The sequence below is a fragment of the Tilletiaria anomala genome (assembly GCF_000711695.1).
Source record: "Tilletiaria anomala UBC 951 chromosome Unknown K437scaffold_54, whole genome shotgun sequence".
NCBI lineage: Eukaryota > Fungi > Basidiomycota > Exobasidiomycetes > Georgefischeriales > Tilletiariaceae > Tilletiaria > Tilletiaria anomala.
Genome location: NW_013546968.1, coordinates 59,351 through 82,908, shown reverse-complemented (window position 1 = coordinate 82,908; position 23,558 = coordinate 59,351). Strand labels below are relative to the sequence as shown.

At 56.3% G+C, this 23,558-nt stretch overlaps 8 protein-coding genes across 8 annotated transcripts; 4 read left to right on the top strand and 4 right to left on the bottom strand.

Moving 5' to 3' along the window:
• Positions 1–115: 115 nt before the first annotated feature.
• K437DRAFT_274672 (uncharacterized protein) lies at positions 116–10,908 on the top strand. Its single transcript, XM_013387221.1, has 7 exons — positions 116–455; positions 538–3,739; positions 3,817–6,561; positions 6,631–10,105; positions 10,168–10,234; positions 10,310–10,379; positions 10,452–10,908. The coding sequence occupies exons 1-7, from the start codon at positions 340–342 to the stop codon at positions 10,530–10,532; spliced, it is 9,756 nt and encodes a 3,251-aa protein (XP_013242675.1). The 5' UTR covers positions 116–339; the 3' UTR covers positions 10,533–10,908.
• On the bottom strand, positions 10,493–12,107 carry K437DRAFT_257178 (uncharacterized protein). Its single transcript, XM_013387220.1, has 2 exons — positions 11,006–12,107; positions 10,493–10,907 (listed from the first exon to the last, which is right to left on the bottom strand). Exons 1-2 carry the CDS (start codon positions 11,760–11,762, stop codon positions 10,816–10,818), a joined length of 849 nt encoding a protein of 282 aa, XP_013242674.1. The 5' UTR covers positions 11,763–12,107; the 3' UTR covers positions 10,493–10,815.
• An 823-nt stretch (positions 12,108–12,930) lies between these two features.
• Positions 12,931–13,617, top strand: K437DRAFT_225105 (ribosomal protein L22; the record flags this gene model as incomplete). The annotated part of the gene is made up of 1 exon (XM_013387219.1): positions 12,931–13,617. A coding segment is annotated over one exon (687 nt), but the record flags the coding sequence as incomplete, so codon positions are not given.
• Positions 13,618–13,700: 83 nt separating this feature from the next.
• Positions 13,701–14,849, bottom strand: K437DRAFT_257175 (SFT2-domain-containing protein). Its single transcript, XM_013387218.1, has 3 exons — positions 14,420–14,849; positions 14,087–14,327; positions 13,701–13,999 (listed from the first exon to the last, which is right to left on the bottom strand). The coding sequence occupies exons 1-3, from the start codon at positions 14,731–14,733 to the stop codon at positions 13,880–13,882; spliced, it is 675 nt and encodes a 224-aa protein (XP_013242672.1). The 5' UTR covers positions 14,734–14,849; the 3' UTR covers positions 13,701–13,879.
• A 447-nt stretch (positions 14,850–15,296) lies between these two features.
• K437DRAFT_225117 (uncharacterized protein) lies at positions 15,297–16,530 on the top strand (the record flags this gene model as incomplete). Its single annotated transcript, XM_013387217.1, has 2 exons — positions 15,297–15,747; positions 15,830–16,530. The coding sequence occupies 2 exons, from the start codon at positions 15,297–15,299 to the stop codon at positions 16,528–16,530; spliced, it is 1,152 nt and encodes a 383-aa protein (XP_013242671.1).
• Positions 16,531–17,248: 718 nt separating this feature from the next.
• K437DRAFT_268882 (uncharacterized protein) lies at positions 17,249–20,109 on the bottom strand (the record flags this gene model as incomplete). The annotated part of the gene is made up of 2 exons (XM_013387216.1): positions 17,249–19,503; positions 19,578–20,109. The coding sequence occupies 2 exons, from the start codon at positions 20,107–20,109 to the stop codon at positions 17,249–17,251; spliced, it is 2,787 nt and encodes a 928-aa protein (XP_013242670.1).
• Positions 20,110–20,950: 841 nt separating this feature from the next.
• K437DRAFT_257172 (uncharacterized protein) lies at positions 20,951–21,948 on the bottom strand. Its single transcript, XM_013387215.1, has 2 exons — positions 21,566–21,948; positions 20,951–21,466 (listed from the first exon to the last, which is right to left on the bottom strand). The coding sequence occupies exons 1-2, from the start codon at positions 21,861–21,863 to the stop codon at positions 21,240–21,242; spliced, it is 525 nt and encodes a 174-aa protein (XP_013242669.1). The 5' UTR covers positions 21,864–21,948; the 3' UTR covers positions 20,951–21,239.
• A 49-nt stretch (positions 21,949–21,997) lies between these two features.
• On the top strand, positions 21,998–23,405 carry K437DRAFT_141619 (adenylate kinase). The gene is made up of 2 exons (XM_013387214.1): positions 21,998–22,346; positions 22,432–23,405. The coding sequence occupies exons 1-2, from the start codon at positions 22,301–22,303 to the stop codon at positions 23,289–23,291; spliced, it is 906 nt and encodes a 301-aa protein (XP_013242668.1). The 5' UTR covers positions 21,998–22,300; the 3' UTR covers positions 23,292–23,405.
• The last annotated feature ends 153 nt before the right edge of the window (positions 23,406–23,558 follow it).

Genomic DNA, 23,558 nt, shown 5'->3' with positions numbered 1-23,558 from the left:
ATCGGCGACGAGCCGCGGGGAAGGGGGGGCGCATTCAACAGCCAGTGGTTCGTGCGGTGTGACCTTTTTGTCGAATCGGCTAATGCCAAGATGACATCGCATCCCATTGGCGGTTCATTCATCTCCTGTACTGCATTCATTCCCACAACAGGGCCGCAAAACCAACGGCGGTACTGGATCGGAGGCATCGCTCCCACACTCGCACCTGCGCCCCGTGCTGATCCCCTCCCCATCAGCTCTTGCTCTCTACAGCCGACTCCAAAGGGGGCACGCAACGTGGGCGCACACATGACGTAGGCTCTCCAGTCACATACCCAGCAGCGCGCCCTCGCCGCAACCATGTTGGAGGGCGTCCTCGCCTCCGTCCTCAATAGATTCCTGGCGGCGTATGTCGATGGGCTCAACACCAGCCAGCTCAATATCGGCATCTGGAGCGGAGACGTGAAGCTCAAAAAGTGAGTCAGCAGGCGCGGTCGTGCTATCTATCGGGCTGACCTCCTGAATCTGTTACGTCACGCGCCGTTCTCGCCTGCACAGCTTACGTCTAAAGACATCGGCATTGGACAAGTTCAGGCTGCCGATTGATGTGAAGGAGGGGTATCTGGGTGACCTAACGCTTTCCATACCGTGGTCAAATCTCAAAGGGAAACCCGTGCGAGTCCTCGTCGAAAATGTCTTCCTCCTCGCTGTACCCAAGGCTGCAAGTGCAGAGGTGGATGAAGAGGAGGAAGATGCGCGTGCACAAGCAGTCAAGCAGGAGAAGCTGGCGAATGCAGAACTGCTAGGAAGGGATACTGTTCTGCAGACCTCTGCCGAAGACGCAAACAAGTCTGAGTCCTTTACCTCCTCTCTCGTCACCAAGATCGTCGATAATCTGCAGATTACCGTGCGGAATATTCACATACGCTACGAAGACGCCATCTCCAATCCCGAGCACCCTTTCAGCGCTGGTATCACCCTCGCCGAGTTCAGCGCAGTCTCCACCGATGCAGATTGGAACCCGACGTTCATTCAGAACAGCGCTCAGGGTATCCACAAGCTCGCGCGATTAGAGTCGCTCGCAGTGTATTTCGATACGGATAGCGGAAGTCTAGCAGAGAACGAAGTGAACGAGGCGCAGGAAAAATTCAATGCTCTCATCGCGCGAGATGGACACCTACCAGACCACCAGTTCGTGCTCAAGCCTGTGTCCGGCGCCGGACGCCTGGTCATGCGCCGCACCATGACGGACGACACTCCCAAGCTCGATGCACAGCTTCTCTTCGATGAGCTTGGCTTTGCACTCGACGATGAGCAGTACCACGACTTGATCTCCCTTACCGACCTCTTCCACTTCTACACGCGCCAAGCGCAGTATCGACGCTTCCGACCTTCTCCCGAGGAGCTGGAGGAAAACAGGCCGCGCGCGCTGCTGCGCTTCGCCGGGCGAGCGATCCTCAACGAGGTCCATGAAAAGCACCGCTTGTGGTCCTGGGAGTACTTTCAGCAGCGCAGAGACGACCGCAAAGAGTATGTGCGCCTCTTCAAAGAAAAGGAAAAAAGCGCCGAGGAAAAGACACAGCAGCAGGCGGGAGGTGTGGTCGCGCAGGCCACGGAAGGCTCCGAGCTCGATTCACTTGAGCGACGTCTTGACTACAAGGACATCAGATTCTACCGCAGCATCGCGCGCTTTGAGCTGCGCAAGGAGAGGGAAGCTGCGCGCAAGCATGGGCCGCATCAAGTTGCAGGAAACGCGCAAGCTGATCACGAAGCTGCAGGTGGCGAGGGTGGCGGCGGATGGCTGGGCTGGCTGTGGGGCGGAGGGGGCGCACAGAGCAAGAACCAGGAGGAGAGTGTGCTGAACGAGGAGCAGCGGAGAGAGCTTTACGATGCCATCGAGTGGGATGAGTCCACTGCCGGCGCAGCACGCGAGATTACGCTGGATCTGCCTCGGGAGGCAATGAAACTTCGCCTGTCAGCAAAGTTGCAGACCGGCTCCTTCTCGCTGCGAGACCAGCGTCGTGGAGCGGACATTGTCAGCCTTGTGTTCGACTGTTTGCAAGCGGACATAATCCAGCGCATCGACAACCTCGAAGCTGCCGTCTCGCTCGGTGGCTTGAAGGTGTATGACGGCACCACGCCCAACTCGCTCTACCCACAGATCGTCCGTGTTAAGGATGACAAGTTCGACATGCCTGGCAGGCAGAACAGTGCGCCTGCGACCTTGCAGCAGATGGAGAAGGACTTACGCAAGGAGTCAAACCCGGAAGATCCGTTCTTCTACCTCAAGTTTGAGAACAAGCCGCTTGACGACCGAGCGGATAATGCGCTGACTCTGCATCTGCGCAGTACCGAGATCATCTACCACCGGAGCTACATCGAAGCGATTGTCAAGTTCTTCGAGCCGCCGGAGAGCGAGCTGGAGCTCATCGGCGCGCTGATCGACGTCGCAGGGGAGACAATTGAGGGTATCCGAAAGCAGACCCGCACCGGACTGGAGAACGCGCTGGAGAACCACAAGACGATCAACATGAACGTCGATGTCAAGGCGCCCATTATCATCCTGCCGGAGGACGTAACAGTCCGCAAGTGCCAGCACATGGTCCTCGACGCGGGTCGCATCAGCGTCTCGAGCCTGCTCGCGGACAAGGCCGCGCTCGATACGGTACGCTCCAAGCAGCACAAGCAGTACACTGAGGAAGACTACCGCCAGCTGGAGGACCTGATGTACGACCGCTTCTTTGTCAAGCTAGAAGCTGCCCAGCTCGTCATGGGAACCGATCTGCGCTCGTGCCTCGTCGGCCTGTCGTCGGACACGACGGACCACCGCCTGCATCTACTCGAGCGCATCAACCTCGACTTTACACTGCACAACTCGATCCTCTCGAAGGCGCCGAACCTGACTAAGTTCAAGATGACCGGACACCTTCCGAAGTTGCGCGTCAACTTGTCCGATCGTAAATACAAGATGCTCATGCGCATCATCGATATCGCCATTCCCAACATCGGGTCGGGCAGCTCCGAGGCTGAGCCTACGACTGCCGCAACCAAACCGCGCGCTGCACAAGAGCAGCAGGCGGCTCTACGTAGCAGTGACAGCGCTGCGACGCTCGACCTTTCCAAGCAGCGGCGTCAGCGATTGGCTGGTCAGCTCCGAAGGAGCGAGAACGAGTATCTCGTCGATGATATTGATAATGATGATGATGCGGACAACGCAGGCGAGGACGAGGACGTCGGAAAGGACGAGTTCCAGGATGCAGAAGATGCTCAGGCCGACAAAGTCAACATGAACCAGAAGAATTTTGAGCTCAACTTCAGCGTCGACTTGTTGCAGGGCTCGATTTTCAAATCTAACACCGACCCCAGCAAGCCGGACAAGCTGCTGGTCGAGGCAACGTTCGAGGGCTTCTTTGTCGATGTCGCCGTCTTCCCCTTCCATTTGGACGTCAACGTCGGTCTGCGGTCGCTCGATCTGGAGGACAAGATCATCGAGCACGAGGGCGAGCAGTTCCGCTATTTGATCACGTCGCGCTCGCTTGGTGACAGCTCGAATGCTTCGAGGCAGAATACTCTGCCGGGATCCTCGCCCCGCGGTCCTCGGGATCTCGTCTACGTCCAGTACACGCGCGTCGATGCTGAACATCCAGAGTTCATGACCAAGTACGAGGGAATCGACCAGAGCATCAACGTCGAGCTCTCTACAATCAACCTCACGCTCACACGCGCAAGCATCCTTGTTGCCTACGACTGGATCATGACAGTGAGTGACAGCATTACCTCTGCTTCTTCATACGCCGAAGCCATTCACCTGGCTGCATTTTGCATGCTCCCCAATAGACATTCGTCCCCGTCGAGCATCCTTCGGTCAATGCTGGCGCAAAACCAGGCGAGGCCATCGAAGGCGACCACGGGGACGCGAAAGCGCAAGCCGTGGAGCGAAAGGAGAAGCTGCGCGTGCGTGTCAAGCTCAATTCGATCGTCTTGCGCCTGAATAACGACGGCATCCTCCTCGCGACACTCACGCTGTCCACTGCAGACGTCGCCGTGCTGTTGCGTGGCGAGAGCATCAGAGTGGCTGCGCGTCTGGGCTCGTTGTCTTTGACCGACAATGTGCAGCGCAAGTTTGCAGACCCGAGCTTCGCTAAGCTGCTTGCAATCGAAGGCGACGAGCTGGCCGACTTTACGTACGAGACATTCGACGCCACGGAAGGTACGACGTACCCCGGCTACGACGCTTCCATCTGGCTGCGGACCGGATCGCTCCGTTTCACCTTCCTCGATGAGCCGGTCAAGGAACTGTTGCAATTCTTCAATAAGTTCGCGCAGATGAAGTCGGTCTACGACGCTGCCACACAGGCTGCAAGTGCCCAGGCATCCCAGCTGCAACAGCGCGTCGTCAAAATGCACTACGACGTCGTTATCAAGACGCCGATCGTCGTCCTTCCGCGCGATCCCCGCTCACCGAACGTGATGATCGCCAATTTGGGTGAGATATACGCGCACAACACCTTCCAGGCTCCGGATACAGATCATGTCGTCACCAAGATTGAAGCGGGCCTCCGGCACATCCGCCTCGCGTCCCGGATGCACCTCGGTAACCAAGAATACCGCGTGCAGATGATCGACGATGTCAACATCTCATTCGACGTGACTCATACTGATCACGTTGATAATGCCGCAAGCAGCGCTCAACCCGACACACAGGTGCTGGCCAGAATGTCTGACGTCAACATGATGCTGACGGAACAGCAGTACTGCTTTATCATGGCCCTCACACAATCTATCCCCAAGGCGTTCGTCATCGAGGATGATAGTGAAACGGCACCATCGGTGAATGTGGCCGCGAATAAGTCGCCTCCGCCCCAAGCAAAAAACTCTTCACATGATATTAACGGTGGCGCTGTCGACATGTTGCCCGAGCTGGGAACCGTCGCACATCGGGAGGACGGCGAGAATGTCTCCGTGCGCACGACTTTGGATCTACTGTTTACTGTGCACGGCATTCAGCTGGAGCTTTTCACAAATGCTGCGACGAGTCAACAGAGCTTGCAGAATGCAAGCCTTGCGCGCTTCGCTCTGAACGACACAGAAGTAAAGCTCAAGATGCTTGCTGACACATCTCTAGAAGCCGAGGTAGCTCTTAAGTCATTCACGGTCCATGACACTCGGCCGGAGAAGGAGACTAAGTTCAGAGAGATCGTCCCTGCCGTCAGACACGACGGGCACCAGTTCATGTTGAGCTACACCCAGTCCGCCAGCTCCGCTCTAGCACTCATCACCGTCGACAGCCCCAAGGTCATTTTCTCTCTAGATCCAATGTTTGCGCTACTGAACTTTTTCTCCAGTCCCTTCACGGAGATCAAAGTGGAGGAGGTGTCGCCTCAAAAATCCAAGTCATCAGCTATTGTTCCAGCGGGCTCGTCCACAGCTGATGTGCGCTCGCGCAGTGGGGACGCAGTGAAGAATGCGATGTCAGGCGAAGATGAATACACTGAGCCAGCCCTGGCCTATCGTGTCAATGTCGTAGCTCCGACTATCATCCTTCTTGCCACACCTGAGAAGGCGGACAGCGAAGCCATCGTTTTGTCAATCAAGCAGGTTCTGATGTCTCAACAAGGTGTCTTGGCGCTCACAGTCGATCAATTCGGGGTGTTCATGTGTCGCATGAACAAGCCCAAAGACACTGTCCGCTTCTTAGACAACTTCAATTTGACGTTCTCTATGGACTCCAGGGCATCTTCCTTGCGGCTGATGACGAGCATTGAGATTGACGTGGATCCGCTAATCCTGCGCGTGGCGTACCGCGACATCATGCTCATCTCGTCGGTCATCAACAAGGCAATCGAACTCTCTTCGCAGGGTAATGAAGAGACGTACGCCCAACCAGGTCGGCATCCGAAGCGTCAGACCTCAGTCGCGACGAGCGCCAGCGCACAATCCCTAAGGTCTGAGCAGGCGCGGACCATCGGATCACAACATAAAGATACCAGTGCCAGTGCGGCCACAGCGCGCAGTGAACGGATCGTCTCTGCGCAGCTGCTCATGTCGAAGGAGCTATTGAAGGCATCTTTTGCAGGTCTGCAGGTCATCGTTATTGGCGATGTGCACTCCCTTCCGTTGATTGACATGAACTTCGGCAAATTCAGCGTGGACGTGCAAGACTGGTCCGCCGACCTGCGCGTGGAAAGTTCATTGAACACTTACATCAATTACTACAATCTATCGAGATCTCATTGGGAGCCTTTCATCGACCCTTGGACCGTCAAATTCATGATTTCCATGTCAAGCACGCGCGATGACACATCATCAACGATGACCATTTCGTCTACCCGACGACTGGAGCTGAACATCACATCAACCTTGATCGATACTGCTCTCACGTCTGTCGCCATCCTCAATGATGAGTCAAGCAGGCCAAACGCGTACCGGAACGCTGCTCCCTTCCGCATCCGGAATCGAACGGGTTACAAGATCAGTCTCTGGCCTGAACACGAGGATCGGAGGATCAAGCCGCAGCCACAACAACTGGAGGATGGAGAGGAGTTGCCGTGGCGCTTTGATGACTGGAAAGTCATGCGAGAAGTGAGTTATACTGACCTATAAATGAAAATATACTCGCAGATCACTGAAGTCAGCTTTCGCACTTTGCAGCACGCCATGGAATCAACTGGTAATATGCTCTCCTTGCAGATCGATGGCATGCCTTGGGAACGGTTGAAGCACATCTCCGTCGACAGAGAAGGCGAATTCATTCTCAATCTCCGACCAAAACTCGACAAGGTCGCACACCGTCTCCTCTTCGAAGTCAAGCTTCAGGATAATGTCAAGGTGATCACTTTCCGCTCAACGTTCAAGGTCGAAAACCACACACTGGTCCCTGTTGAAATCACTGTCGTGGATGTGGACGGTAATCCTACGGAGGTGATTCGCAAGATAGCCCCCTCAGAAGACTGCCCTGTGCCCATCGAAGCCGCATACCACAACAGGATAAGGATACGCCCTGATCCTGGCTTCGAGTATGGCTGGTCAGAAGAGGCGCTGCATTGGCAAGACCTTGTCAAGCGATCGACACGCACCGTCACCTGCATGTCTGAAGACCCGAATGAGGCACCGTTCCTCTTTCAGTGCTACACGGCATACGACAAGCAGGATCCTCGCGGCCGGATGTACCCGAGACTGAGCCTCAAGCTGAGAGCTCCGGTTGAGGTTGAGAACCTTCTTCCGTACGACATCCAATATCGGATCTTTGACAAAAATCTCAACCACAACTGGTCTAGCTATCTTAGGAAGGGTGGTGTTTCACCAATCCACGTAGTCGAGCTTTCCCATTTGCTCTTGCTCAGCATTGATGTGAAGACAGATGTCTTTGCGCCAAGCGAATTTGCGATTGTCGCAACCGACAACCCAGACGATTTCCCAGTGGAAAAATATCTCACGCTGACGGACATTGATGGACTCAAGCTGCAACTGCGCCTTCACTACATCAAGTTCCCGGAGTCTGGCGGCGCATTCAAGGTTCAGATCTACTCTCCCTACATCTTCATCAATCAGACCAACCTGCCGTTCGCGCTCAAGACAAAGTCCTGGATGGGTGTGGCGAAGCTTGTGGCCGGCCAACCTCAAGGAGCTGCTTATGCTGCATCGAAGGAACCAGAACCATTCCTCTTCTCTCAGAGCTCCAACGACCGGCGGAATCGCATGCTGCTCAAGGTTGGAGAGTCGGGGTGGTCAAAGCCACTCTCCTTCGAAGCCATCGGATCGGAGACTGAAGTAACCATCCCTTCGGCAACAAAGAACGAAGAAGTGCACGTCGGCCTGACAATCGAAGACGGTCTGGGCAAGTTCAAGCTGTCGAAAGTAGTCAAGTTAATGCCACGATACCTCATCAGCAATCACTTGGGTGAAGCCATCAGCCTCCGTGAAGCAGGAGCTGCGGATTTTATTACGGTCGACGCTGCCAAGCGGGCGCCTTTGCACTTCCTGCGTGTCGGGGCAACAAAACAGCTTACATTGACCTACCCTGGCTTGAATAACAAGTGGACTGCACCCTTCAACATCGAGGACATCGGTGTCGTCCATCTACGGATTGCCAAGAGTGGACATCACCAACACCTCATCAAGGTCGATGTCTCTTTGGAAGGGCCCACCATCTTCATCTCCCTCAGCCCGGAGACGGGCCCCTGGCCATTCATGCTGCGAAATGAAAGCGATCACACACTCACGTTTGCGCAAGCAGCCGAGTCAAGGGACTCGAGTGGCGCGGTTGGCAGCGATGAAGCCGTAGGGAAACGATACGAGCTTAAGCCTCGATCTAAGATGAAGTACGCTTGGGATTACCCGGCTTTGCCTGACAAACTCATCAAGCTGATGGTTGGGGGGCGAGAGCGCAACGTGAACATCATGGAGATCGGTAGTTTGTTACCGTTCAAAGTCCCGAATTCAGATGGCAGAGGCTCGCGCGTCATATCGCTTGATGTCAGAGCTGACGGACCCACACAGACGCTGGTCCTCTCCAACTACTCGGAATCAACGAGCAACTTCAAGCTGACCAGGCAGAATTCAACATTCTCCCGCACGGAATCCATGTCCAGCTCGAAGGACCTCGGATTCGAAGCCGTGGATGTCGATACCAAAATCATGTCTTCCTACAACCTCGAGCTTGAAGGCGTGGGTATTTCGCTCATTAATAACAACGTGCAGGAGCTGGCCTACATCTCTTTCCGCGGTCTGGAGGTCCATTACACAGAGTCAGAAGTCACGACAGCAATCAATCTCATCTGCAAGTGGATCCAGATCGATAATCAACTCTTCGGTGGCCTATTCCCGATCGTGCTCTACCCGACCGTGCTCCCGAGAGATGGCAAGGATCTTGAAGTCCACCCAACGCTTCAGGCTTCGCTAATTAGGCTCAAAGATCAGAGCCATGGCGTGATGCACATCAAGTACGCATCAGTGCTGTTGCAAGAGATCACAGTGGAACTCGATGAGGATTTCCTCTTTGCCGTCTACGAGTTCTCCAAATTCGAAGGCGCATTTTGGCAGGAAGAGTCCGCCAACGACACCGACTTCATCGAGAATCCCCGCAACATTCCGGAGCCAAAATCTGCACAACGAGGGCAGGACGACGTCTACTACGAGATCCTGCATCTCCAGCCGGTGGCGCTTAACTTGTCTTTCATGCGAACGGAGCGCGTCAACGCGGATGAAAGAGTCAGCTCTCGCAACCCAATGATCTTCTTCTTCAACGCCCTGACCATGGCTTTGGGTAATGTCAACGAAGCTCCTGTGAGGCTGAATGCCCTCGTCATCGAGAATGTCCGCCTCTCTTCGGCAATTCTGCAAGAGCGCATCATATATCACTATGGTCAAGGCTTCTTGATGCAGCTTTATCGAGTGCTTGGCTCCGCAGATTTCCTCGGGAACCCTGTTGGTCTTTTCAACAACGTTAGCTCAGGAGTTGCGGACATATTTTACGAGCCATATCATGGGCTCGTCATGCACGGCAACAAGGAGCTTGGTCTAGGGATTGCCAGGGGAGCAAGCTCTTTCGTCAAGAAGACCGTCTTTGGTGTGACGGACTCGGTGTCGAAAGTGACGGGCAGCATTGGAAAAGGTCTTGCTGCAGCCACCATGGATCAAGAATTCCAAAGCCGAAGAAGGATGAGCCGTTTCCGCAACAAGCCAAAGCATGCTTTGTATGGCATCGCAGCTGGAGCAAACTCATTCTTCACCAGCGTTGCCAGTGGCTTCGAAGGCTTAGCCTTGAAGCCGCTCGAGGGCGCTGAGCAAGGTGGCGCCGGTGGCTTCCTGAAGGGTGTCGGGAAAGGGTTGGTCGGTGCCATCACCAAGCCCGCAGTTGGCGTGTTTGATTTGGCGTCCAACGTGACGGAGGGCATGCGCAACACGACTCTGGTGTTTGACCAAAATGACATTGACCGCGTCCGTCTGCCGCGTTTCATTGCCAGCGATGGCATCGTGCGGCCGTACTCGGACCGCGAGGCACTTGGACAGACGTGGCTCAAGAATGTGGACAATGGCCGCATCATGAAGGAGCACTACGTTGCACATGTCGATGTTGGAGGGCATGAAGGAGACAGTGCGGTCATGTTGACCGTAAACCGAATCCGTAGGTACATCTGCTTGCAGACTTCTTAACACGCTTGCTAACCAGGATATTCATCTTTGCAGTATATATCCGAACACTGCGTCTGAAGGTGGCTTGGGATGTGCCACTAAGCGAATTGAGCTCCATTTCGTGAGTCATGTGGGTGTCCAGCGGGAACGACGCAGCGACTGCTCGACTAACATGATGCCCTTCCGAAATCTGTAGGTTGGAAAGCCAGGGTATTGCACTGCTGCTCCGAGGAGGAATCCAAGGCCCTTACTTGAATCTTGCTGACGTGAGTTCACACCCCAGAAGAGCCCTATCATCGAGACCGCTTTAGCTGACTTGTCCCACACCACACCAACAGGCGAGCACTCGCGCTTGGTTCTTCAAACAATTGAGCCGTATCGTGCAGAACTACAATGCGCGGCACGCGACCGGGGAATGAGAGGTCAGAGGGAGGAATACTTTTGCAAGTACACGACAGAACGAGAACGAATTTTACGAAAATGCCCACATCGCAGATGAGATAATACGATCAAGTGCCAACATTGTCATGTATGACCTTTTCCCGTGATTCTTATCAGAATCGAACGCAAGATCGATAGCAGGGGGTGGGGGTTTTGAATAAGTGCACGCATCGTAGGTAACTCGGGGGTAACTTTATAATCGGAGTATGCGGCGGGTATGTCGTTCGTGCGATTGTACCGGGCATGACAGGTGGAGGATCATCACGCCTCGAGGCCTGCAAGCTCAGCGAGGCGTTCACTGGCTGTGTGGTCGCGAGTGGAGCGCATACGGTGGGCGAAGATGGGCTTGTCATCTGCAGAGAGTGGAGAGGAAAGGAGATCCGTGGTCAACGGTATGGTTCCGTATTGTACCACGAACCGTATATCGAACACGCCTGCTAGCGTCACTCACCCTTGTCGATGATAAAGTCGGCACCAAGCCTGCTGTAACTCCCTCCATTTAGGATACCCCTTCCCGATCCGAGCGTCTCCTTGAGGCTTTTGAGAACGATGCTGAACATGTTGATCCCTCTGACTTCAGGTGCAGCGTCCTGCTTTGTGCCCTTTGCGAGTGTGTGCCTCGTCACTCCGTACGCGGTGAACAGGTTTGCGTCCGTCGACGCATATATGGGGAACGGGTTCGTGTTTTGCTTCCCTGTCGCATCTTCGATCGGGCCTGAGAAGTCGCGATAGCGCTTCAAGCCGCTCCAAGCGCCTTGACTGATGATGATCACCTGTGTGTCTGGCGCAGTCTCCGCCCTCGGACCGTCGGCATATGCCGTCGCCTTGGCAAGCTTCTTGAACGCTGGGTGAGAGTTGAGGCTGGTGAGGTACGAGAGGCAGATTCCGCAGTGCTGATGCCGAACGAAAAGCAAGATCGTCTTCCTGCCTTTGCGCAGATCACCGAAGCGAAAGCTCTTACCGTGCTCATCGTTCACCTTGACCTCATCCCCCGCGGCGATCTGCTCCGGCGTAGGCAAGGCGTCATTGCCATCTTCAGTTTCGCTCTCTGTATTGCTCCTACCGTTCGTCGCTGTGTTGGGCAAGCTGGCCTCCGTGATTACCGTGTCATGGACACCTCTGGTGCTGTGAATAGCAAAGCTCGCTGAGGAGGTGCCTGCGTCCGCCACGAGGCGATTAGGGGATGATGGCGATGGTGTTGTTGTCATTGTTGTTGCTGCAGCGGTCGCGGTGACCATCGTGAGGGGGGTACGCAGTACGCCTTCTCAAACAGAGTTGGAACGGCTCCAGCAACTGCACTCATGTATTGAGGAAATTGGACGTGTTTTCCGGTCCTTGAGCTTGTAAGAACTGCACATTGAGGTGGATGCACGATGTCCCCGCTGCGGGGTATTCAGACTAATCAATCGCCCAACCATGTACTCATCTCAACAAGCGAATGTATGCATGTGGCGACGAGCACGAGACGCAGCTCCCACCCAGACTCTCCCAATGGACGACGACGAGCTGGCTGGCGGGTCCACTCTCGGCGCTGACCCTATCCCGGCGTTGAACTGACTTTGAAGACTCCGGGGGGGGGTGAGCACCAGCAGTCGCGAGATGGTGATCGGACCACCCCGCCGTTTCTCACTTGAGACTGGCTGCTAGAAGCAAAAGAGCGCTAAGAAGGGGTATAGTCGGTCACGTGACATTGATCGAAGGATGGACTCCTTTAGTAGGGTTGCTGTCAGCCCTCGCAATCTTTTTCTCAGCCTCGAGTTCTCCATTTCTCCACTCTCCTTGCTGGACAACGTGCAAATCCACTCGTTTCTTCCTCGCTGACCCCATACCAACCGGCGGCCTCGGCACAGGCTCGAGGAGGACCCGTTTCCCGTAGCACATTCCATCTCGCTGCAGTTATCAATCGCCTGAGCCATGCGTCCAGTAGTTGGGCCAAGCTCCAGGGCGCTGCGCTGCTCAGCCCTCCCACGACAAGCGGCCACTCTGCCGAGCGTCGGTCGTCAAACCGGCTGCCCTTCGTGCTGCAGCTCGTCATCACGGGGCATCGCTTCCTCCTCTCGCGGCACCTTGGTCTCATCGCCATTGTCTCCTGGGATGGCAGCAGTAGCAGCAGATGGGCAGTTGCAGAACAAGGGATATGCTCTTCGGGCTTTCATAGTTCGAAGCAGAAAGTAAGAAGCGTTACCCATGGGGCCCCTTCGTTAGCCATCGATGCCAGCCAATGCTGATTCTGCGTCGTGATTTTTCACACTGCACTCATTTCGTAGCTTTTCCACTACTGCATCACGCTCTGCAATCAGTGACTGGCTCGGCCCACGACTGGGCCCGACGATAGGGCGCGCCGTGTTTGGTCGGCGTCGGGAGCGCGAAAACCAGCGGCAGCGCGGCGGCCTGATGCCGGACGAAGCGCGTAGGCTGGAAGTGGATGAGCAGCGCGAGGCCGCGCTCGGTGCCATCTCATCTGACGGCGATGCGCTGTTCGACGACGTCGAGGGGCAGTCGGGCATCCTCAAGGCGCAAGCGCGCGATGCGCAGCGTGAGTTGCTCAAGCGCGAGGCCCGCCGCGCGCGCAAGCGGTGGGGAGGATCGAACGCCGCGGAGCCTGAGCACAAGTATAGCACGGCGACGTTCAAGATCTCGCCGCGCAAACTACAGCTGCTAGCGTCGCAGATCGGCGGCAAGCCGATCGACCTGGCGATCTTGCAGATGCAGTTCAGCGCCAAGCGCGCCGCCAAGCGCGTGCAGTCTACCCTCGCGCTCGCGCGGGACCACGCGGCGGAGAAGGGCATGGATGTCAAGCGTCTCGTAGTCAGCGAGGCTTGGGTCGGCAAGGGGCGGTACATCGCGCGCGCAGACATCAAGGGCCGCGCGCGGATGGGCACGAAGCACCATCCAAGCGCACGGCTTAGCATCGTCCTGCGCTATGGCAAGACGTGGGAGCAGAAGGAGTACGAGACGATCCAGGCTGCCGTGCGCAAGGTGCGCAGCTTAGGAACCGGTGGCATCGCGCGTGTGCAAAGGCCGATCGTCAACGTGCACCAGAGGCCTGGTTGGAACATCTAAGAAGCGCCCAGCTTACATGCACAAATACGCTGCGGCGAGGCGCAATGACAGCGGTTGTACATAGTATGGTGCTCTCTGAAGGGTGATGGATGAACAGACGTGACGTTCCTTGAATAGAAATACAGTGTAGGGAGCGTTGTAAGAGAGAAAGTAAGCAGACAAGCGTCCATCCTCTTTTCATTCCGGGAGACTCTTTTTCTACCATGCATGCAACAGGTAGTCGTCGTTTCGATGGAGAGAACGCGCACCGATGAGGGGTGTTTCACCCGCCGATGACCTTGCTGAACATCCTCTTAACGAGCGAGCGGGCATATGGAACGAACGAGAGTGCGAACCAGAGATAGGAGAGGTAGAGGACGACGCAGAAGACGATGGCGAGGGGCTGGTGGAATGTTCAATCAGAGTCCTTGTCAGCCCCTCGCATCTTGTTGTGAATGAGCGCAGTGTGTGCATGCTGTCCATAACTCACAGCACTGCGGATCGCAAAAGCCGAGATCCAGACCATGGCGAAAGCGGCGAACATTATAATGGTCGCGACGACCCTGACCGGCTTGAACATCTGCTTGATCATCGTTCCAAACCCGATCAGGAAGCCGGTCCCCGTCAGCGAGACGAGGAAGCCGACGGAGTAGAGGATGGCGAAGAGGACGTAGGACGCTATCAGTAGTAGCAGCGTGCCAATCAGAGAGATGACGAAGCCTGCGATGACGCTTTCAAAAGGTGTGCATGCGCAGTGGGGGCAGGCATCCGGTAGTCAGTTGCTGCTTTGCTACTTGAAAACAAGACGCACACAGCACCTCACCAGCCTACGAATCCCATCAAACGCTGCTGACGCGTAAGCTCGAATCCGAATTGCGCAAATGCCGAGTTCTCGCCGGTGAGCTCGCCGGTGAGGTAGCTGACTTGCTGCGTATCCATGTTGACCCACTTCGATGGCCCTCCGCCTCCGGATGATGTCATTGATGGTAAGAAGCCGCTGCGCCCACCAGTGTTGCCGGACCTATTCCCTGCAGCGCTGAAGGGATAGGCGGCACCCCAACCTCCGCCCCCTCCAAAGGTGCTGGTGGAGGCGGGCGCAGAGGATGAGCCGCCCGTGCCGGGTATCCAAGATGGCATGGCGGTGGTGCTGATGCTTGTTACAAGTGTCCCTCGACGCTGATGCTCTTGTTCCCACCACGTATCCACGGCGTTCGATGAATGAGGAAATGGCGTTCTCAATGTATGTACATGGGGAGCAGGTCTGCGCCTCCATGTCGCACATATATAATATCCGTCGTTCCTTTCAACGCCGATAGAGAGAAGCGGCACCAAGCAGAGAGAGGGGGGCATGGGCATACAACCTGATTCGGTGCAACTTCCCCTTCAGCCGGGCGGAACCACCATTATCCACTCGTGGACTTCCGCCCCGATGCTAGCCATCTCCTGGAGCAAATCTCTCGACACGGCCAGAAATAGAATCATCTCGGCACCAACAGCAACAGCGTATAGAAAACATGTGTGTCGGACGCTTGCGATTCTCCAGAGGTCCTGCTGCATGACACCAACAAAGGGGAAGCGCATCACAAGGCAAGGAAACTCAGGGAAAGCAAGTCGATCCTTTTACGGTGGCCATGCCCGCCGCAGCTGTCATCTCCACCGCCTTGCGGCAGACGCAGCGAAGCGCTGCAAGGGCGGCTGTCATGTGTCCCCAGGCCCCAGCCGCGTCGTGCTCGTCATCGCTTTCACAGTCCCCTGCGAGCTTTTGTAGTCTATCTACTTCCCCAGGACTTCGGCTGTCCGCTACGCCTTGCTCATCACAACAGAAGCCACAGCGATCAGCCTCAACATCAGCATTGGCGCAGGCGCCAGCGGCAGCGTCCAAGCCAGGACATACGCCACGCCTTTCCATATCTGCTGCACAGCAGCAGCAGAACCAAATCAAGCGAGGCCCCTTTTCCGCCGCCACACTCTCTCCCTCTGCACCGCCACCGTCGGAAAAGGGGTACAGCCGGCTGACCGTGGCGGTTGTCCGGGCGCTCGCCAAGCTCATGGGATACAACCGGATGGGGTCCAGCGCCATTCGCGTCACGAGCGACCTCTACGACCGGTGTGCTGAAGTGGCAGAGCTGCAGAAAGATTTCTGGTACCATGGTGAGTCCTCACGTGCCTACTCCGGCATTTACGGTGGACAATGTGGCGCGCGTTGCTGACACTCTTGTTCTACCGTGCGCAGATGCTGGCCTACCCGCGACGTATCAAACTTGGTTCCACATCACGTACCTGCACGTCTGGCTGCTGCACGTCCGCTTTCGCTCGCTCGCCTCTCCACCGTGCCCGCCAGGCGCGGCGCAGGCGTACGCGCAGGAGCTGATCAACCACTTCTTCATCGATGCCGAGTCGCGCATGCGCCAACGCTTCGGTGTGCAGACCGCGCGGCTGGTGAAGGGCTATATGAAGGACATGCATACGCAGCAGCGCGGCGCTCTCGTCGGCCTGGATCAGAGCCTTGCGGCGGCCGCGCTGCACGACGACACGCAGCTCGCAGCCGCGCTCTGGCGCAATATCTGGGGCGCTGGCGGCTTCGGCGGGCATGTAGGCGGCGTGAAGCGCAAGATCAAAGGGATCGACCGCACGGAAAAAGGCCAGGATCCGTCCGAGGAAGGAACACCAGAACTCCAGCTGGACACCCGCGTTTTCGGCGCCGACGGCAAGGCTGGTGCCTCGCCAAGCTCGCATCACAATCTTGCTGGCGCCGACTCGTTCGCCAAGCAGCACCCCGAGCTCGCCTTCCCACAGCACCTGGAACGCCTCACGCTCTATGTTCGTAGGGAAGTGCAGCGCCTTGCAATGATCTCCGATGCCGACATCCTAGCCGGAAGAGCGGCAACGGACGACAAGGACGTCATGCCCGGCTCCATCTTCGGCCGCGTATAACTTTTTGTAACTTGCAGTTTCTTTCCATCCTCATGTCTAGTATGTACGCACCATTCTTTCCCGGGAAAGACGTGGTTGCAGATTGCATGCATCGATAAAGTCCTTGGCCACGGCAAGCCGAACATTCGAAAAGAGTCGAAGCCTGCAGGACAAAATACAGTGTTGTTGATGGTCAAACATGCAGGAATATTCCTCCGCGACCGTCTTTATTGAGTCTATCCTTATAAGTTGGCCATCCCATGCAACGTGGAAGGGCAATGCGAAGCTTTGAATCCGCCGTGAAAGCGGGCAGGTGTATGTACGTATGCGCGTGTTGTGGACAAACGAACAAATGAATGAGACGGTTCGACATGTGAATAGGCTGTCCCAACGTCAAGGTCGCGTGAGCAGGTGGTGTGAGAGCAGGCAGAGTCTGATATGCTGACGATGAGGGAGCGGCAACAGCGCCTTCGCCTCGGGCCTCTAGCAGCGCCGGCGCCGAAGAGGCTATATGTAAGTTGGAACGCAGGTGATTGATAGTTTGCAATGTTATTTGTGGATGAATGGCGTGGTGGGAGGCGTTTGATGATGGTTGAATATGAAACAATGCACGTGTGAGCTGATGGGTCTAGCGTCCTTTTCCGAACAGGTGCTGAGGTGTGAATACAGTGCTGAGTGCCAAATCCAGATGAGACCGAGTCCAGTTGTGGCGCAGGTGAAAGACTTCAAGGCTTCGCCCTCAAAGACGGAGGGAAAGCCCACGCCTGGCGCCATGGCCAGGCTGCAGCAGGCTGTTGGTATCCTGCTGCGTCTGCTGGCTGTGGCGTTGTGTAGCGTTGCGCTGCAGGTTCGCAAAGCGAGCCGGGCTGAACGGCGCCGCGCCGCTGCGGGGGTGGAACGAGATGGGCTGTGGGGGGAGCTGGTACTCCATGCCAAGCTGCTCGGCGATCGTCTTGACTTCGCGCATAAGTTTGGTTCTCCGCGCCCAGCGCGCACCCCAATCCTGCCAATTGCCCTTGTGCTCCATGGCGATGACGAGGTTGATGCAATTCATGTTGTCGATCTCGTCAAAGTTGACGTCCAGGCCACCGCCCCACTCGCGGTCGTTCTCCTTGACGTAGGCGCGTAGGCGCTTGCGAAACTCATCGATCGTCGCCAGGGCAGTCTCAAAGCTGCACATCACCTTGGTCACCTCCCATTGGCTGTTGGAGCGGCGCGCGTTGTGAATGAACTTGGACGTGGCGAGCAGCGCATTCGGTGCGACAATCTCCTCGTTGGTCGTCGTGCGGAACGTGGTCGAGATGAGGCCAAAGTCCTTTACGAACATCCAGACGTCGTCGATGCACACCAGGTCGCCGCTATCGTACGGGTGCGTAGCGAAAATAAAAATCATGCTCTCAAAGATGGTCTTGAGCGTGTTGCCAAAGACGAACGAAAACGACACGATGAATGTGCTAAGCGGCACCAAATTTGCGATCGTCTGGTTGCGGTTGAAGATGAGAAGCCAGACAAAGATGGCGATGAGCAGGCCGACAAACAGGAGCACACTGTCGAGCTTGCTGATGGCGCTGCTTATATCCTTAAGGGAGGCTGAAAGGGCACGGCGCTCTTTGTAGATCCGTTGGACCGCCTCACGCATCTCGGTCTTGGTGATGTCTCCGTTCTTGTCCGCATCAAAGACCTGGAATGCCTCCTTGGCCTCCTCCTCGTTTTTAAAGTACGGAACAAAGTCATCCGCGATAAGGTATTTACGGTTATGCGACAGGTTATTGAACAGCTTCTTGGCAAGGCGGCGTGCTGACTGCGCGGAGCCCTGCTTGCCCTTGAACAGCTTGCTGTTCTTCATTGTCGCCATCTGCAGCGCCTCTGCTAGCTGGCTGGCAACGTTGGCGCGACGAGCGGCCTTGGAAATGTCGTGTTCGGACGGCTGCCCCTTGTGGTGACGGTGAATGTGAGGCATGTGATTTTGATGGTGCTGCGTTTGGGTTTGGCCCTGTGCCTGGCTTTGGAGGTCTCCACTGGCTTGGGATGTCTTAAAGTAGCCACCGTCGTCTCGCGGCTTGTAGTGGACATGGCTTCCAATGCCGCCAGGAGTGTGTGGACCGGGCGAACCAGGCCGGGAGCCGTTGGCGCCGTAGCCCATGAAGGAACGACCCCAGTAGCCTGAAGCCCAGGCGGAACGAGCGCTGCGACTGGGCGCTTCGTATTTACTTTCGTAAAGCTTGTCCAGCACTCGCAGCGCCTTCTGATTGTTCTCGAGCCTGTCGCGCACGGCCGTCTTATGGAAGTTGATGGCGATGAGATGGAGCAGGATCTTCTCTGCGAGCAAGATGCATGCTGTACCAAAGAGGGCTTGCAGCAGGCGGACGATCCAGACAAAGTACGGCGGGCGATCGGCGTAGGCGAACTGGATGGCCAGCACCCCGCCGAGGGAGATCCAGGCCCACGAGACGCAACCGAGCAGTTTGACATAGAGCCCGGTAGCCATGATGACTTCGATGTAGAATTTGAACACCTCGCGCGCTTTACCATAGACGGCAACAGATAAGCGCATGAGCAGAGCGGGGATCCAGTCGACAAAGACGAACGTTCCGGCGGAAGCGGCGATGATGATTGCGACCCAGATCGACCAGACTTGTACTTGAGCACGAGCCGGGGCGTTTGGAAAGGCGGCAATGGCGACAATGAATGGCACCAAGGCGATTATCGTTGCGATAATTGCAAAGAGGAAGATGCGAACCGGGCGAGCGAGACGGAGGCAGGCGAGGTAGACCTTACGACCGCGGCGAGCACGGATGCGCTTCCTACCATCGGGTCCGATCGCCTTGCTGACTTCGTCAACTTCTTCGTCGGTAGAGGTATCCCAGTCAAAGTCATCGGTCTCGTCGGCGGAGCTCATACCTGCCGAAGAGATGGGCCGGGAAGGAGGGGTCGTGTCGCCGCCAAGGCCCCCAGTCAAACGCATCCCTGCCTTTTCGTCGACGTAGGGGCCATCTGAAAGACATTCAAGAACGTGAGCTACCTGACGAAAGAAGACAGATTGAGTGAAGCTGCCCGCATGCACTCACCTCTTCCGATGAGTGTGTCCTGCTGCTCGGGCCAGCCGCCTTGCTTAACACCAGCCGGGATGCCAGCAGAAGCATCAGCCACAGCCGAAGTGCTGGGTACGTTGTCACGGTGCTCGTGTCCGTACATGGACATTGCCGACTCATGCGGCCCATGCATAACGTGGTGAGGTGGGGGCTGAGAAGCCATAGGCGAGTTGTTGTCATCACCTGCGACGCGGTCCAAATAATCTTCGTCGTCATCGCTGGCGGACGAGTCGTCCGCTTCGTTCCCGTTCGCGCTCTTATATCCACGGTGTTGTTGCTGCTTTTTGTGCCTTTTTTCATCATCGCTAGCATTACCAGGGGGCTCAAATGTGGACAGGGGGATGTCGGCCGGGTCAGCGAGTGTTGGTGGTAGATATCGTTGCGCACCGTCACTGCCCATGTGGGCAGGCGCCATCGTGGTGGGCCGCATGGCGTAAGCGTCTGCAGCAGAGGTAATGGCCGCTTGGAGATCATCCTCCGAAATCTGTCCAGCGTGTTGATAAGCCATCTTTTCGGTGGGCAATGCGTTGGGCGGCTCCGCGGCCTGTAGTCTTCTGACAGAGCCTTCCTCCCGAATAAGCGGTGCTCTACTGTGTGATCTCTGCTTAAAAGCTGGATGAGATGCAAGGCGGGTCAGCTCGGTTCCGGTGAACTGCGATGCGAATGATGTTGTGTCGGTGCGCTCTGTACCCCAGCAAAGCGTGTGCATGCACGCGCCTCTGAAGTACTTGGGATGAACCACATGAAGTACTTGGGAGATAATAGTTTCGCAGTGGCCTTTTGTGAGATTGATGAGTTTGTGGTTTCAATCGATCTCTCGCTTTCATGAAATGTGACGCACTCGCAAACTCGTCCACAAACTCCCTCTTCTCCTGTGCCCACGCCTCCCCAAAGGGCGGAACTAAAGCAGATCTCCTCCGCAAGCATCCGGCGACCCACCCGCTTGGCATTGGCACTCGGATTGCCAAGCCGAATGGGAGAGATTCGGGAAGAATGGGTTGACCCCAAAATAGGGCTGTCGTCCTCTGGCCTCTGCTCAGGCGTTCTCGCCGGTCTCTCGAGTCTACAGTCTCAGGGTGGGCACTCATATGATCTCACTCTGGAAGGCTGCAGTTTGGGTCGAAAGGACGAGGCTCCCTCGTTTATCGTAAGTACGAAAAGGGAAAGGCTCATTTGGATCGGCTTTCCGCTCGGAAGTGGGCAGCACGTGAGGCGCCAGCTGGGTCATCAGGAGCTTCGCAACATCCGAAGAGCTTACTATAAGTTTTGCCGCTACTAATCGAAAGACGAGCTAGCAATGGTGACCGCACTGGCATCACAGAACAAAGCGAAATGCACAAGACGGACAAAGGGATGGACTGTCATGCATACGTGCTGTATGGCGGCGATGTGATGACGTTCCACCTTACATGCTCTCCAACGCTCGTCCGCGGGCTTGCGTTGGGCAATGGCCGCTTTCTAGAGGGAAGGAGCCCATCGTGCGCTTGTGTGCGTAGGGTTGTCAAGTCGCATGAAGCGGCGCATTCCCTCATGTGACCCATGCCCCACCCCTCGTCTTCGATTAGGTCCCGCGTATCTGAGTGCTTGATAATCCGAGAGGCGGCCGAGCACGTGAGCTCGGGCTAGCTTTTTTGGCACTCAGGACTCTTCCTCCGTGAAAGCAGTGTAAGCCTCCTTGCTGAGAAGCGTGTCAAATTCGCCCGGGTTGCTAAGGCGGATGGTGCATAGATATCCAATCTCCTCGGGGTTCTTATTGACCAGGCCAGGTTCGTCCGACAGCGCCTCGTTCACCGCTTCGATTTGCCCAGACACGGGAGCGTAGATGTCTGAAGCAGCCTTCACGGACTCAACAGCGCCGATCTGGTCTGCATGCGAGCAGAAGCGATGGTGCAGATGATCATTTGATCAATACAAGATCAGCCTTCAGAGCTGAAACGCCAGCGATGCAGGCCTTGAGCACTTACCACCTTGCCCAACGTCGGTCCCAGTGGCAGGCAGCTCGACGTAGACGACATCACCCAAGCTCTTCTGGGCGTACTCCGTGATGCCGATTTTGCCAATGTTGCTCTGGTCGTCGAACTGCACCCACTCATGTTCCTTAGTGTAGCGCGTGGAGACGGCTTGGCGGAAGGATGAAGTGTGCAGGAACGATGACGCTGCTGCGGCCCGACGCTGCGTCGGAAGAACAGCGCTCGATGGATACGAGAGGGCGAGCGACGGAGCCCGAAGGAGGGAGCGCGCAAAAGTGCGTGCAGTAGCCATGACGTTTAAGTTGTTGGTGCGCGAGACGTCAGATCAGGGGTGCTGATGACTCGGGTCAAGCTTATCAGTGTCGCGTTGTTATAAGTCTTCTTCGAACGATACAGGAATTTGAATCGACGCGAAATTGCTTGACTAGGCAGGCCAGCGTGTGGTGCAGCGCCAACCCCGTGCGCCAGCGGACGGTGTGGTTCGTCAATGGTGGACTGGCCTTTTAGTTCAGAAGAGTGGAGAACTAAAATGATTGCCAAGTTCGCCGTTGCGATCCGAAGAGTCCGATCACTGACATTGATTCCAGCAGGCAGCGAAAAGCCCGCATCCTCCCTTATTCTGTTCCTATATTCCCAACACCTCCGGCCGCTTCTATTGCAGCCCAAAAATCCATCGCTACTCCTCCTACCAGCATCTCTGCCCTGCTTGAAGCAGTACAGCTGAGCATCATGGCCACCTCCGTCATTCCCGGTACCAACGCCACTCCCGACTCTGGTAAGTCTTCTTGGCGGATAGGCCCATGTCAGACGAAGATTGACGAATTCTGCTATTCATTTGCGTCTCTTTCGTCTTGGACCAGTCATCGTCGGCGGCAAGAGCTTCAACGATGGCGGCAAGACCGGATCGTCAAAAGACAGCAACGGGGCTGAGCTGAGCTACCTCAAGGGCCTTGTCTCTCAGCTGCAGGAGAAGATCTCTCGGCTTGAGTCATCCGCCGTTTCCTCTACCACTGGCGAAGGCGGCGTCGCCGATGGCGTGCGCATGATCCTCATCGGGCCGCCTGGCGCAGGCAAGGGAACGCAGGCGCCCAAGATCCTCCAGCGTTATAGCAACCGTGTCTGCCACCTCGCCACGGGTGACATGCTGCGCGAGCAGGTGTCCAAGAAGACCGAGCTCGGCGTCAAGGCCAAGAAGATCATGGACGAAGGCGGTCTCGTGTCGGATGACATCATGATCGGCATGATCAAGGACCAGCTAGAGAACAACAAAGCATGCGTCAAGGGCTTCATCCTTGACGGTTTCCCACGGACTGTTCCGCAGGCGGAGAAGCTGGACGAGATGCTCGTGCAAAAGAAGCAAGAGCTCGAACACGCCGTCGAGCTCAGGATTGACGACCAGCTCCTCATCTCACGCATCACCGGTCGTCTCATCCACCCCGCTTCGGGCCGGTCCTACCACAGGGAGTTCAACCCGCCAAAGAAGTCGATGACCGACGACGTCACGGGCGAGCCGCTCATCCAGCGGTCCGACGACAACGCGGAGACACTCAAGAAGCGTCTTGCGACCTACCACAAGCAAACGGGCCCCGTGACAGAATACTATAGAAAACGAGGCCTTTGGGAGGCTATCGATGCTGCACAGTCGCCGAGCGTCGTCTGGCAGAGCATCTCCGGCATCCTCGACGCGGGAAAGCCGCAGACACAACAGAAGCGGGCATGAGGCGACGCCGGAAAGCCCTTGAAATACACAAAAGGAGGCGTTGGTTATGCCATCGCTTCTGTCGGGAAATGGAGGCAGGAGAACCGGGGCTGAAGCCAGCAGGTCAGCTCTGGCGACGCAATAAATAGAAATGCATGCCATGTTGCGCATCATCAGGATAAAGCTGGCGTCTGTCTACATAGCGATGAGGCCAATCCATGTTGCAATGCTGTGTTCTATAGTTCTTGATGCTCGCTGTTCGGCGCGCTACTGGGGCGTCCGAAGATC